The sequence below is a fragment of the Manis pentadactyla genome, chromosome 6, assembly GCF_030020395.1.
Source record: "Manis pentadactyla isolate mManPen7 chromosome 6, mManPen7.hap1, whole genome shotgun sequence".
NCBI classification, from domain to species: Eukaryota; Metazoa; Chordata; class Mammalia; order Pholidota; family Manidae; genus Manis; species Manis pentadactyla.
In genome coordinates this window covers 107124110-107139510 of record NC_080024.1, presented here as the reverse complement: position 1 = coordinate 107139510, position 15401 = coordinate 107124110, and the positions used below count along the sequence as shown (strand labels likewise).

General features: G+C 39.1%; 1 protein-coding gene across 2 annotated transcripts in view; it reads right to left on the bottom strand.

Moving 5' to 3' along the window:
* AFG3L2 (AFG3 like matrix AAA peptidase subunit 2) overlaps positions 1-15401 on the bottom strand; it is a 47612-nt gene that overhangs the window by 17123 nt on the left and 15088 nt on the right. For both annotated transcript variants that reach the window (XM_036932692.2, XM_036932693.2), the window contains exons 7-9: positions 12563-12687; positions 2591-2864; positions 1209-1346 (exon numbers count right to left, since the gene is read on the bottom strand). In XM_036932692.2, coding sequence (XP_036788587.1) covers positions 1209-1346; positions 2591-2864; positions 12563-12687 — 537 coding nt within the window. The remainder of the gene's footprint in view (positions 1-1208; positions 1347-2590; positions 2865-12562; positions 12688-15401) is intronic.

Below are 15401 nucleotides of genomic sequence, written 5' to 3'. Positions count from 1 at the left end.
ACTGCCTTCCTCCTGGTCTGGCCTGCCGCCTACACACGCAAGCATCTCCCACAACCAACTCTTCTTAGCTCTCCATCCCATCCCCCTTTGCCCATATCAGATTCACAGTCCATCATTAAAAACACTCAGCTGCCCCATGATCCCCTATTTGTCTAAGACTTATCTTACAAAATCCGTATGAATCCACCTACTCTACTTATCATAGTTCATTTACTCTAAGATGCCATCAATGGTAAGACCCATCATTACTACCCTCACCACTGACAAAGAAAAAAGGCTGCCAACTGATGACACAACAGTTTACTAATTGTAAGTTACATCCTAATGTTTGGGAAAGCAACTGTGAGAGCACTTTGCACTTCCATAGCGTTTTTTTTTAAAGCCAAAATTTTAGACACTAGCAAAATACATAATAAAGATTTAAGTGCTTCTTTAAAAATTAATCCATATTCACACTTCCTGAATTCAAAAGTTACTATAAAGCAACAGTAATGAAGACTGCTACTGGCATAAAGACAGACACACGAGCCAAGAGGACAGAACTGAGAGTCCAGAAGTAAACCAATGTACCTATGGTTAAGGGTGCCACCACCATTCAGGGGTGTTTTTTCCAACTGGTGTGGGAAAAGAAGTCTTTTTTTCAATAACCAGTGCTGGGAAAACTGGATATACACATGTAGAAGAGTGAAGCCTTACTTCATGCCATATTAACTCAAAATGAATAGCAGATGTAAATATAAGAGCTAAAACTGTAATACTCTTAGAAGAAAACACACAAGTAAATATTTATGACCTTGGATTTGTTAAGATTCTTAGATATGACACCAAAAGCACAAGCAACAAAAGAAAAAACATGCATTAGACTCCATCAAAATTAAAATCTTCTGTGTCTCACTATAAAAAAAAAATGAAAAAACACCCACAGAATGGGAGAAAATATCTACAAATCATGTATCCAGATTAGGAGTTAGTATCCAGAATACTTAAAGAACTCCTAACAACTCAACAACAAAAAGACAACCAATCAACAGACTGAAATCCTGATCAAGGTTGGGGTGGTGGGGGTGGAAGTCAGAGGCCTTGCCCAGGAACAGTGTTCAAGGCAGTGACTGGTGAGGTCACTCCATGGGACTCCAGGGTACAGGATCATCTTTACTAAGTCCCCGTTTGTGGGAAGATGCACCATCAGAATAGAACAAAAGACTTACTCTAGCTGGACCCACACCAACAAACATTTCCAAGAACTCAGATCCACTGACAGTGATGAAAGGGACATTGGCTTCTCCAGCTGTGGCTTTAGCTAGCAATGTTTTCCCAGTGCCTGGAGGACCAGTGAGGATGGCACCCTTCAGATACAAAAAAAAAAGAGAAAGTATATTTAACTAGAATTTCAGAAAAGTAAATTGTATATCCATAAGTAATTCCAAGACACAAATCTGTCTATAAATTTTGATAAATAATAAATGTTCCTTAAACACTAAACTACGACAGAACATTTTTGTATTAGTAAGAAGAGCAAGAATTATTAAAGATTATTCTGTTTTAAAAAATAGGTAAGAATATGAAATCTTAAATATTCCCCTTATTTTACAAGGTTTTTAGTGTTGCTTTTCAGGTTTTTCTTACCATATGGTGTAGAGTAAAGGGTGACTTAAGCTAGAAATCTACTAATAAACCAACTGAGGTTTACTTAAGTAATTCAAGGAGACACAAACACCACACTTCCAATTTACATTTTGCTTATTTTCTTCCCTTTAAAATTTCACAAAGGAAGTAAAAATCCAGTGGCCAGTGATGAAGTTAGTTAAAAATATAAGTGTTTGGAAAAAAAAAAAAATTATATATATATATATATAAGTGTTTGCTCAAACACTATAGTTACTTAAGTTGTGGAGATGCCTAGGTATGATGTGAATAGGTACTAAGTAAAGTAGCAGCAAATTATAAAATTAATGACATTTTATCTATATAGGCAGAATGTGAAAATCGAGGCAATGATTCCCTTTACAAAGATCCTTTAAAGTAAACTTTATTAGTGGACTTTTAAAATAATTAAACATTTTTCAAGCCTGGCACTGGGAGTAGAAAGATCAGTAAGGTCAGCCCATCACCAGAAGTAGGCAGGGGATGTCTCCTGGGGGGGAGGAAGGCAAGAATTAGTGCAGATAGGATTCTCCTCTCCATCCAATCCTATGCCATGAATGTGTGTGCCAGGCCCAGGGTGACAGTCCAGTTATACCTGCTGAGGGAGATATATTAGGGGACAGCAGGGAGCAATATGTTCCAGGAGTTCAGCTGCTAAGAGATGTTATCTAAATGAGACTGGAGGGAGGCAAATTGGGGAGGCTTCCAAGAGATTACAAATCTTTTCAGGAACATACATGCTACATGCAAGACACATTCACACAAAAAAACGGACCTGAAAAGACCCTCGAGTCAGACAAAACTAGTAAGTTAAGACAGAGGCAGCAGAAAAACAGCTGTTTTATAATAGTAATCAAACCTCATAAATTATAACTTAAGAGATCAGGAAATAATTCAAAAGATTTTGAGGTCAGTGAGTTGAAAATGATTTTCTGAAAGTTTTTACCTTTGGGATTTTTGCTCCAAGGTCTTGATACTGCTTTGGATTTTTCAAGAAATTCACAAATTCCATTATTTCTAGCTTGGCCTCTTCGCAGCCAGCCACATCTTTGAATTTCACATCTATCTCATCCTTCAAGACCTTGGCAGTGGTTTCTCCAACACTGAAGAGTCCACCCATCCCCCGGCCTGTTCGACCAATGCCAGCAGGCCCTCTCCGTATGGTGTAGAGTAAGAAGGCAATGATAAGCACCGTGGGCAACATGCTCAGGAGAAACGAACTACAAGGAACCACACAGAACACTGACATGTTTTTGAGACTGTTACTTTTGGCTTGTTTAATGTTTTGCAAGAAATACTTTTTGATAACTGCTTGGGATGTAATTGCATACATTTTTGTTTTCATAAAAACTTAATATTCTAATATTTTATCTGAGGCACAAAGAGAATGTTAGTGTGTCAATATGACTTAATCACAAGATAAGACCAAAGAAAAACCTGTACTTAACATATATGCTGTCTACTGATATTTCTTTCCATCCTAATACCCACCATTTATGCACACTACAGACATACCTAACTTAATTTAATATCATTAAGTCTGAGTTTCAAAGAAATTTCTTTAGAAATACTCACTTACAAACTTGAACATGATCCTGGTATTAGTCTGGGTAGAAATTTCAGCTCTCTTATTGGAATGTATCAACTTACTCTGAAGGGAAGTCTTCCAAATATCCAATTCTTGCTAAGTTAACTGCATATCAGTTTCAAAAGGGTGGTAAGCAGGTGAAAGCTGTCACTTGGTGAGCACTGCACAGGCCCCTCCATGAGGCTTGTGCCAGCTTATACTCCCGGGTGACTGGTCTGCGCTCCACACTCACTGTTCTGGAGGGAGCTGCTCAGTAATGACTTAAAGCCTGGGGATGCTTTCTGCCTTGTCTTAATAGAGCTCATTTCAAAACAACTACAGGTACAGATATACACTTCTATTGGCTAATATAATGCAATTTAGTTTAACTTAACCTAAGAAATAATTTGTACAACAACCTTGTATATGATTGAGGTTGAAAACCAAACAAAAAAAGAAGGATGGTAGGCGGAGCCAACATGGCAGCGTGAGTAGGACAGTGGGAATCTCCTCCCAAAAACATATATACTTTTGAAAATACAACAAACACAACTAGCCCTAAAAGAGAGACCAGAAGACGCAGGACAGTGGCCAGACTGCAGCTACACCAGCGAGAACCCAGCGACTGGTGAAAGGGGTAAGATACAAGCCCCGGCCCTGCGGGACCCGAGCGCCCCTCCCTCCAGCTCCCGGCGGGAGAACAATAGGCAGAGCGGGAGGGAGACGGAGCCCAGGACTGCCGAACACCCAGCCCCAGCCATCCGGGCCAGAGCGCAGACACAGTACATGCCCAGGGGGCCCTGGATACTGGGGGAACAGGGAGTAAGACCTCTGAGCGGGTGCTGAAGCTGATGCCCCTGTGACAAAGAAAAGCGGGGGCTTTTTGAAAGTCTTAAAGGGACAGGGACTTAACAGCTTGACGGAAACAACCCAGGTCACAGTACAGCAGCTGGAAATTACAGGGAAAACCGGGTGCACTAACCCCCTGGGCAACAGCTCTGAGACCCCTCACGGAGGCAAACAGTCAAGCAGCCCCCCCATCCATCACCCCACCGGGCGCTGCGAAAGCAGAGAAGCAGCCTGAGACAAATTCCGCCCACAGAAAGGGAACTTTCTCCCTCCCGGCCAGGCAAGACACAAAGACCCACTCTACACGCAATTACCCAACACAAGCCACTAGGGGTCGCAGTTGCCCCAGTAAAGAAAGGCCAGTAGTAAGTGAAAATTTTGGCCCTCCCAGCTGACAGTCAATAGCACCTGTCAACATGAAAAGGCAAAAAAATATGATCCAGACAAGACTAACCCAGACAGCTTCAGCATCTGCTACATCTTCCCCTGAGAAGGAATCTGGGGAGATAGATTTAGCCAGTCTACCTGAAAAAGAATTCAAAACAAAAGTCATAACCATGCTGATGGACTTGCAGAGAAATATGCAAGAACTAAGGAAGGAGAATTCAGAAATAAAACAAGCTCTGGAAGGACTTCAAAACAGAATGGACGAGATGCAAGAGACCATTAATGGACTAGAAAACAGAGAACAGGAACGCAGAGAAGCTGATGCAGAGAGAGATAAAAGGATCTCCACGAATGAAAGAATTTTAAGAGAGCTGAGTGATCAATATAAAAGAAATAATATAAGAATCATAGGCATTCCAGAAGAAGTAGAGAGAGAAAAGGGGATAGAAAATGTCTTTGAAGAAATAATTGCTGAAAATTTCCCCAAACTAGGGGAAGAAATGGCCTCTCAGACCACAGAGGTACACAGAACTCCCATGACAAGGGATCCAAGGAGGGCAACACCAAGACACATAATAATTAAAATGGCAAAGATCAAAGACAAGGACAAAGTATTACAAGCAGCCAGAGAGAAAAAAAAGGTTACCTACAAAGGAAAACCCATCAGGCTATCATCAGACTTCTCAACAGAAACCCTACAGGCCAGAAGAGAATGGCATGATATACTTAATGCAATGAAACAGAAGGGCCTCGAACCAAGACTACTGTATCCAGCACGAATATCATTTAAATATGAAGGAGGGATTAAACAATTCCCAGACAAGCAAAAGTTGAGGGAATTTGCCTCCCACAAACCACCTCTACAGGGCATCCTACAGGGACTGCTCTAGAAGGGAGCACTCCTAAAAAGAGCACACAACAAAACACCCAACATATGAAGAAGGGAGGAGGAGGAATAAGAAGGGAGAGAAATAAAGAATCATCAGATTGTGTTTATAATAGCTCAACAAGCGAGTTAAGTTAGACAGTAAGACAGTAAAGAAGCTAACCCTAAACCTTTGGTAACCACAAACTTAAAGCCTGCAATGGCAATAAATTCATACCTTTCAATAATCACCCTAAATGTAAATGGACTGAATGCACCAATCAAAAGACACAGAGTAATAGAATGGATAAAAAAGCAAGATCCATCCATATGCTGCTTACAAGAGACTCACCTCAAACCCAAAGATGCGCACAGACTTAAAGTCAAGGGATGGAAAAAGATATTTCAAGCAAACAACAGAGAGAAGAAAGCAGGTGTTGCAATTCTGGTATCAGACAAAACAGACTTCAAAACAAAGAAAGTAACAAAAGACAAAGAAGGACATTACATAATGATAAAGGGCTCAGTCCATCAAGAGGATATAACCATTATAAATATATATGCACCCAATACAGGAGCACCAACATACCTGAAACAAATATTAACAGAACTAAAGGAGGAAATAGAATGCAATGCATTCATTCTAGGAGACTTCAACACACCACTCACTCCAAAGGACAGATCCACCAGACAGAAAATAAGTAAGGACACAAAGGCACTGAACAACACACTAGAACAGATGGACCTAATAGACATCTACAGAACTCTACATCCAAAAGCAACAGGATACACGTTCTTCTCAAGTGCACATGGAACATTCTCCAGAATAGACCACATACTAGGACACAAAAAGAGCCTCAGTAAATTCCAAAAGATTGAAATCCTACCAACCAACTTTTCAGACCAGAAAGGCATTAAACTAGAAATAAACTGTTCAAAGAAAGCAAAAAGGCTCACAAACACATGGAGGCTAAACAAAACGCTCCTAAATAATCAATGGATCAATGACCAAATCAAAATGGAGATCCAGCAATATATGGAAAAAATGACAACAACAACACTAAGCCCCAACTTCTGTGGGACGCAGCAAAAGCAGTCTTAAGAGGAAAGTATATAGCACTCCAAGCATATTTAAAAAAGGAAGAGCAATCCCAAATGAACGGTCTAATGTCACAACTATCAAAATTGGAAAAAGAAGAACAAATGAGGCCTAAGGTCAGCAGAAGGAGGGACATAATAAAGATCAGAGAAGAAATAAATAAAATTGAGAAGAATAAAACAATAGCAAAAATCAATGAAACCAAGAGCTGGTTCTTCGAGAAAATAAACAAAATAGATAAGCCTCTAGCCAGACTTATTAAGAAGAAAAGAGAGTCAACACAAATCAACAGTATCAGAAATGAGAAAGGAAAAATCACGACGGACCCCGCAGAAATACAAAGAATTATTAGAGACTACTATGAAAACCTATATGCTAACAAGCTGGGAAACCTAGGAGAAATGGACAACTTCCTAGAAAAATACAACCTTCCAAGACTGACCCAAAAAGAAACAGAAAATCTAAACAGACCAATTACCAGCAACGAAATTGAAGCGGTAATCAAAAAACTACCAAAGAACAAAACCCCCGGGCCAGATGGATTTACCTCGGAATTTTATCAGACATACAGGGAAGACATAATACCCATTCTCCTTAAAGTTTTCCAAGAAATAGAAGAGGAGGGGATACTCCCAAACTCATTCTATGAAGCTAACATCACCCTAATACCAAAACCAGGCAAAGACACCACCAAAAAAGAAAACTATAGACCAATATCCCTGATGAACGTAGACGCAAAAATACTCAACAAAATTTTAGCAAACCGAATTCAAAAATACATCAAAACCATCGTACACCATGACCAAGTGGGATTCATCCCAGGGATGCAAGGATGGCACAACATTCGAAAGTCCATCAATATCATCCACCACATCAACAAAAAGAAAGACAAAAACCACATGATCATCTCCATAGATGCTGAAAAAGCATTTGACAAAGTTCAACATCCATTCATGATAAAAACTCTCAGCAAAATGGGAATAGAGGGCAAGTACCTCAACATAATAAAGGCCATCTATGATAAACCCACAGCCAACATTATATTGAACAGCGAGAAGCTGAAAGCATTTCCTCTGAGATCGGGAACTAGACAGGGATGCCCACTCTCTCCACTGTTATTTAACATAGTACTGGAGGTCCTAGCCACGGCAATCAGACAAAATAAAGAAATACAAGGAATCCAGATTGGTAAAGAAGAAGTTAAACTGTCACTATTTGCAGATGACATGATACTGTACATAAAAAACCCTAAAGACTCCACCCCAAAACTACTAGAACTGATATCGGAATACAACAAAGTTGCAGGATACAAAATCAACACACAGAAATCTGTGGCTTTCCTATATACTAACAATGAACCAGCAGAAAGAGAAATCAGGAAAACAACTCCATTCACAATTGCATCAAAAAAAATAAAATACCTAGGAATAAACCTAACCAAAGAAGTGAAAGACTTATACTCTGAAAACTACAAGTCACTCTTAAAAGAAATTAAAGGGGACACTAACAGATGGAAACTCATCCCATGCTCGTGGCTAGGAAGAATTAATATCGTCAAAATGGCCATCCTGCCCAAAGCAATATACAGATTTGATGCAATCCCTATGAAACTACCAGCAACATTCTTCAATGAACTGGAACAAATAATTCAAAAATTCATATGGAAGCACCAAAGACCCCGAATAGCCAAAGCAATCCTGAGAAAGAAGAATAAAGTAGGGGGGATCTCACTCCCCAACTTCAAGCTCTACTATAAAGCCATAGTAATCAAGACAATTTGGTACTGGCACAAGAACAGAGCCACAGACCAATGGAACAGACTAGACAATCCAGACATTAACTCCGACGTATATGGTCAATTAATATTTGATAAAGGAGCCATGGACATACAATGGCGAAATGACAGTCTCTTCAACAGGTGGTGCTGGCAAAACTGGACAGCTACATGTAGGAGAATGAAACTGGACCATCGTCTAACCCCATATACAAAAGTAAACTCAAAATGGATCAAAGACCTGTATGTAAGTCATGAAACCATTAAACTCTTGGAAGAAAACATAGGCACAAACCTCTTAGACATAAACATGAGTGACCTCTTCTTGAACATATCTCCCCGGGCAAGGAAAACAACAGCAAAAATGAACAAGTGGGACTATATTAAGCTGAAAAGCTTCTGTACAGCAAAAGACACCATCAATAGAACAAAAAGAAACCCTACAGTATGGGAGAATATCTTTGAAAATGACACATCCGATAAAGGCTTGACGTCCAGAATATATAAAGAGCTCACACGCCTCAACAAACAAAAAACAAATAACCCAATTAACAAATGGGCAAAGGAACTGAACAGACGGTTCTCCAAAAAAGAAATACAGATGGCCAACAGACACATGAAAAGATGCTCCACATCGCTAATTATCAGAGAAATGCAAATTAAAACTACAATGAGGTATCACCTCACACCAGTAAGGATGGCTGCCATCCAAAAGACAAACAACAACAAATGTTGGCGAGGCTGTGGAGAAAGGGGAACCCTCCTAAACTGCTGGTGGGAATGTAAACTTGTTCAACCATTGTGGAAAGCAGTATGGAGGTACATCAAAATGCTCAAAACAGACTTACCATTTGACCCAGGAATTGCACTCCTAGGAATTTACCCTAAGAATGCAGCAATCAAGTATGAGAAAGATCAGTGCACCCCTATGTTTATCGCAGCACTATTTACAATAGCCAAGAATTGGAAGCAACCTAAATGTCCATCGATAGATGAATGGATAAAGAAGATGTGGTACATATACACAATGGAATACTACTCAGCCATAAGAAAAGGGCAAATCCAACCATTTGCAGCAACATGGATGGAGCTGGAGGGTATTTTGCTCAGTGAAACAAGCCAAGCAGAGAAAGAGAAATACCAAATGATTTCACTCATCTGTGGAATATAAGAACAAAGGAAAAACTGAAGGAACAAAACAGCAGCAGAATCACAGAACTCAAGAATGGACTAACAGGTACCAAAGGGAAAGGGACTGGGGAGGATGGGTGGGTAGGGAGGGATAAGGGGGGGAGAAGTAGGGGGGTATTAAGATTAGCATCCATAGCGGGGTGGGAGAAAGGGGAGGGCTGTACAACACAGAGAAGACAAGTAGTGATTCTACAACAGGTTGCTACGCTGATGGACAGTGACTGTAAAGGAGTATATAGGGGGGACCTGGTATAGGGGAGAGCCTAGTAAACAAAGTATTCGTCATGTAAGTGTAGATTAATGATTAAAAAAAAAAAAATGCAGTTCCTATGTGGTGACCTCTAATGAGTTCTACACAATGATATAAAGGACATATAAAAGTGTAGGCAAAGGGTCTGTTTGTGTTTATACAGAGGATCAAAGCCTAATTTGGCTACCCCGAAAATGAACTAAGAAACGATATGAAAGAGAACTTCCAACATCAGCACTCTCGGGAAGACTCATGCCAGAAGATGATCATCAAAAAACCCCAACAAAGATCCACGCACTGCTACAGCTGTAGATGCACTCATCCCACCAGCTCCTGGACTTGCCATGGGAATGAAGGAGATATCTAAGCTGGCCTGTGCATACAGTAAAACAACAAATTTGACTGGATCTATACTGTTGGAACTCAACCAAGAATTAGGAGAAGTGCAAATTGTAGCGCTCCAAAATCTTACAACTACAGACTATTTACTGTTAAAAGAACATATGGGATGTGAACAGTGCCCAGGAATGGGTTGTTTTAATTTGTCTGATTTTTCTCAAACTATTCAAATTCAGTTAGATAATAACCATCATATCATTGATAAGTTTTCACAAATGCCTAGGGTGCCTAACTGGTTTTCTTGGTTTCACTGGAGATGGCTGGTAATTACAGGTATGCTTTGGTTATGTAACTATACTCCTATTATGTTAATGTGTGTGCGCAATTTAAGTAGTAGCTTAAAATCTATACATGCTGAAGTTACTCTACAAGAAGATATGTCAAAGAAATAATCAATCTTCCCATGTTTTCTCCCGCCTGCTACTTCTATAGCTTTTCTTCTTCCTTCCTAATTACAACGAATTCTTAAATAGAATTCGTGCCTCATATCAAATTTACCGAGTATCATAACTCCTCCAAGTGGTAAAGATATCTCAAGACAAATGCTGGGCATAGAAGCCACAGGGCATAAATATGCAAAGAAATAAAAAGCTAACCATTTCAAACAATAAGGCTTCTCTCTCACTTATCAACTTAACATTTCCCTGTATGGCCCCGGAATATGACTGGTTAGCCAGAGACGGGTAAGATTCCTCAAGGGAGGAACAACCTAAGACAGGCACAGTCGCAGGGGGGTCATCAGGTGAGAAATTGGGGATCAACAGAGGTGAGGCTTAGAACCTCACCCCCCCTGTTCTGAGAGAAATCTTCTGCATATGTGGATGTTTTATTGCCCTTGTCTAGCTTGGATTAACACATAGTCTACAGGCACACACCTGATCATCTACATTTGCTCTCTTACAACACTAAACTATGTTTTCTACCTTTATGTTGTATCTACCTACCACTTCAGCATCTTATTAAAAATAATAAAGAGAGAAATGTGGTATCCACATATAAATCAAGTATAAAAATCAAATGTGTATTCATATTTGAACTGACTGTTTATAGTTCATAATGCATGAGCAAAACCAAAAGTTTCTGTGATGACTGCCCTTGTACTGTTCACCATGTAACTTATTCACTATGTAAGAATTTGTTCTCCATGTAAGAACTTGTTCGTTATGCTTCAGAAGATTGGAGACTGACGAAAATTAGGCTTGGGGTGGATTAATGACTGTGCATTGAGCATTGACTCCCCTATACAGAATTTTATTGTTGTTAACAACCATTTGATCAATAAATATGAGAGATGCCCTAACAACAACAACCAAGAAAAAGTACACACTTCCAATTGTAAAATAAATAAGCAACCGGGATGTAATGTATAGCATAAGGAATATAGTCAAAATATTGTAACAACTTGGTATGGTGATAGCTGGTACTTAGAATTATCATGTATATAAATGTTGAATCACTGTGTTGTACACCTGAAACTAATGTAATGTAATACTGTGTGTCAACTACCCTTCAATAAAAAATAATTATCTAAAAAAAAAAAAAAGAAAACCAAACAAAAATCAGGATTTACTTTCTAATTTTTCATCTTTTACCATTTACTTTAAATGCTCCTAGCAGGCAGCAAGAACCATGAAAAATGTACCTATGGTTTATTTCTAGAGAAACAAAAATACACACTGACAATAAAAATGTAAATAATGATACAAGAAAACTTTCTGTAATGTTCTAGCACCAGCACAAAGCTGAATAATTATATGACAGCCTCAAAGGTCTAGGCTATATCATGTGTGAAACAATCTGAATAGCTAGCTGTATCTAGATCTGCAGGTAGATTGTAGGTCTACACAAACCAAGATTCAAAAGTCCCTAAAACTAATACTATCAGCTTGAGTAACATGCTAGCTCTGCATTTTTATGCTATTTTACATATACAGAGCAATTAAAACTTATTTCTCCTTTCACTTTCACACTGGTAACTCTATAGCAAGATATACTTCTGTATTTAATACAAATGGGGTGACTGCCAGATCTACTTGGGTATATGTGCGTATGCACTCAAAGGCAATACAATTCCCAAATAAGCTCAAAGACAAGCAACTCTTGAAACCAATGGGCCCTTTTTGAAAGACTCAGACTTGTAAGTGGCCTTATTAGAAAGACAACCCCTAAAAGAAGCAGCCAACTCTGACAAGAGAGGAAGAACTACTTAAACACCCTGGGAAACTCTGAAATATAAATGTAAATGATAGTTAAAAGGCGGAAGTGCCACTTTTAACACAAAGGGACTCTTTATGCTAAAATCTCACTAAAAGTGCACCGGATGTTAATACCCCAAATCACTGCTTAATCAAGATAAACATAAATGTGTAGAAAATGAGTCATTCATTAGCAAAATCATTCATTAGCAAAAACCAAATTAAGAAAGGCCTGTTTGAGAACGTAATGCATAACCTGCCACCTGGTGGCAGGCACCAGGGAACTGTGAAGAGCACAGTGAACAGTCTTCAACGTGCTCATGTGACCACGCTGCTTCTTACCCATCACTTTCTGCAATGTAGACAACAGGAACCCGATTCTCTCCTTCTATGCCCAATTCCTGCTGTAAAGTTTCCAGATTCCGTTCAAATGTGTCCACACTGCCAATATTAAACCAGACGTACTGCTACAAAAACAGGAAAACAAAACATCTTAAGAATTAAGAATTTTTCATATCACTGGAAATTTACAAATTGAAAAAATATATAATAAAAGACTGGTTTTAATAATGCAGTGATTAAGTTTCACTCAGTGTGAACACTTGACAACCTTGGCAAGCAAGCCTTCCTTTAGGAATATTCCTCAGTGACTCTAAAATCATAAACTCAGAAGAATGAAAAATTCACTTGAAAAGACAATTCTTTTTATAAATAAGTCCTTTTCCTCTTCTCCATTTCCCAGGTATTTCTCAGCTGTCTATTCCCAAGCTAAAACCTAAAAACACCTGAAGTTTACTGAGCATGAGGTGTCAGGCTTTGTCCTAAGCCTTTACACACACCTCCTCATCCAATCTTCTGAACCACCCTAAGCAGCAGGTACTATCACAAGGTGTGATATTCACAATCTGAACGTTAGGATGACATCCTCACCACCTACAAAGAACAGAAGGCTCCCTGTGCCAGATATTACCCTTCCATTCATTCCACATGCTGAGCTACTGAGACCCTAGGGAGGGACAACTGAAGGGCTTGAAACAATGGCTATTTTACCCACCAGCATGTAAGTATTCCACAGTGCTACTGTTTACTGTCTGAATATCAGCCCTGACTCTTCCCATTCTTGAGTTATAGATAAGAAAATGATCATGCTGACTACATGTCTAGTAGGAGGCTGGATGTGAACCCAAGCAGTCTGAGCCAAGACCCTAAGCAGCATGTAATACTGCCTATCTTATGCAACCACAGAAGTAGTAATCATACCAACTCACATTTATGGAGTTTTCCTATATTCTAGACCCTGTTCTAAGCACTCTGCAAGTATCAGCCACATTTTTTTTGCTATCATTAATCTATAATTACATGAAGAACACTGTGTTTACCAGGCTATCAGCCACATTTTATAGCACAAGAAACTGTTCTTCCTTTAACCTGAAATTACTTTAGTAGTTTTCTTTGATGAAAATAATAAATCTGATACAAAACTCAGACAGTTCGCAAGTGTACGCTAAAGAGAGTAATAACATGTCATCCCATAGTCCTCCCACCAGCAAGTACTACTGAGTGGGGTGTATCACACTGGTATTACTCTCCACATTATCTAAAAACAAAAGATGGAGACTATATTTTATAGTATTATGTAGCAATAGTTCTTGGTAAATTGTTCATTGACAAAGCTACATAATTCCTGTGGATAGAAGACCTATAAGTCAGTAATAGATTAAACACACATAACTGAGCATTCCATTACTTAGCACCTACAGCCAACTAGGCAGTATGTTAAGTGCATGACTCACATCAGAGATTCACAATGGACCAAGGACCAGCAGCATGGAGATGTAGGGACAAGATCTAGAAAAGATCTGGGATTTGGTCCCAGCATCCCAGCTGATTCTTAAACACACTGAAATCTGAAAGCCACCACCAGGAAGTCTCATTTCAGCACTAAGCCCTAACAGAATTATTGTTGTTCCCATTTTAAAGATAAAGAAACTAAGGCTTAGGGGAATTTGGCCATATACCTAGTAAAGAATAGAGCTGATCTAAAGCCAAGTGTGTCAGACTCCAAAGCCTGCATGGATACAGCACAGTACAGTAATTAATACTGCCACTCCATAAGGACACTGGAAATCTTTACCCATTTTCAAAAGCTCAAAATAAAATCTTTGTTAAATAGGCAACATATATTCTCTGTAGAAAACTAAGGAATAAAAAACATTAAGGAAATAAAAAGTATTCATAACCTTAGCACTCAAAAATAAAAACTATTAGTAATTTTGATGATATTCCTTTCAAAATTTCATAACACTCCCTTTACAATCTTGAAATACATGCACAATTTTGGAAAAATCAATATAAAACCTTAACTATGATATAAAGGAGAAATAAAGAGAAAGTAATTTATAATAAAATAGTATGAGTTTCAAAATGTAGATGCTTGTGCATGCCAATACTAACTGTAAGAACTTCCCTCTAGGGAGAAGCATTGCCACTAAGAGTTGCTGCTCCAGAGAGTCAGCAAGGTAGGAAGGGAGTCCCTAACGCTAACCAGGTGCCTAAACATGTCTTTTCTTGTTTTCTAGTTTTCTGCTCTCTAAACACTGTTTTGGAAGACATCCTCATATAGACATCTTTATGTGCATCCTTAATCATTTCCCTAGGATATACTCCCAGAAGCAAAATTACTGTGTGTGAATACTTTCAAAACTGCTGATGTATATACACTGCCAAACTGTCCTCTTGAAAGGAAGGGCTAATTTAATTCCCACACTAAACCTCAGGAATAGTTCTGAGAAAAAAAATAGCATGGTTTAAACATTTCATCATATGGTACAGAGATTGGAGGTGGGGCAGAAATTAGCACAAACTTTCTTAAAGTGACTGAAATACCAGAGCCATACAGATATTCTTATATTTACTGATACGCTATGAGATAAAGAGATGGTCAGAGTCAGTTCTAGTTTTCCTTAAATGTTTCCCCATCCAGGCATGATGACTAGAAATGGTTAAACAAAATCATGTGAGGGATGGAATGTAACCTGGTAGAAGGTCTGGCCCTGGGAGAAGGTAATAACACTGTAAGACCCCAAGGGAGGAGGGGATGGGCCAGGATCCACCTGGGAGCCTCATCTCCCCTCCCCCGTGGTCCCCTCAACCCAGTTTAGAGTCTCTGGAATAGAGTTCA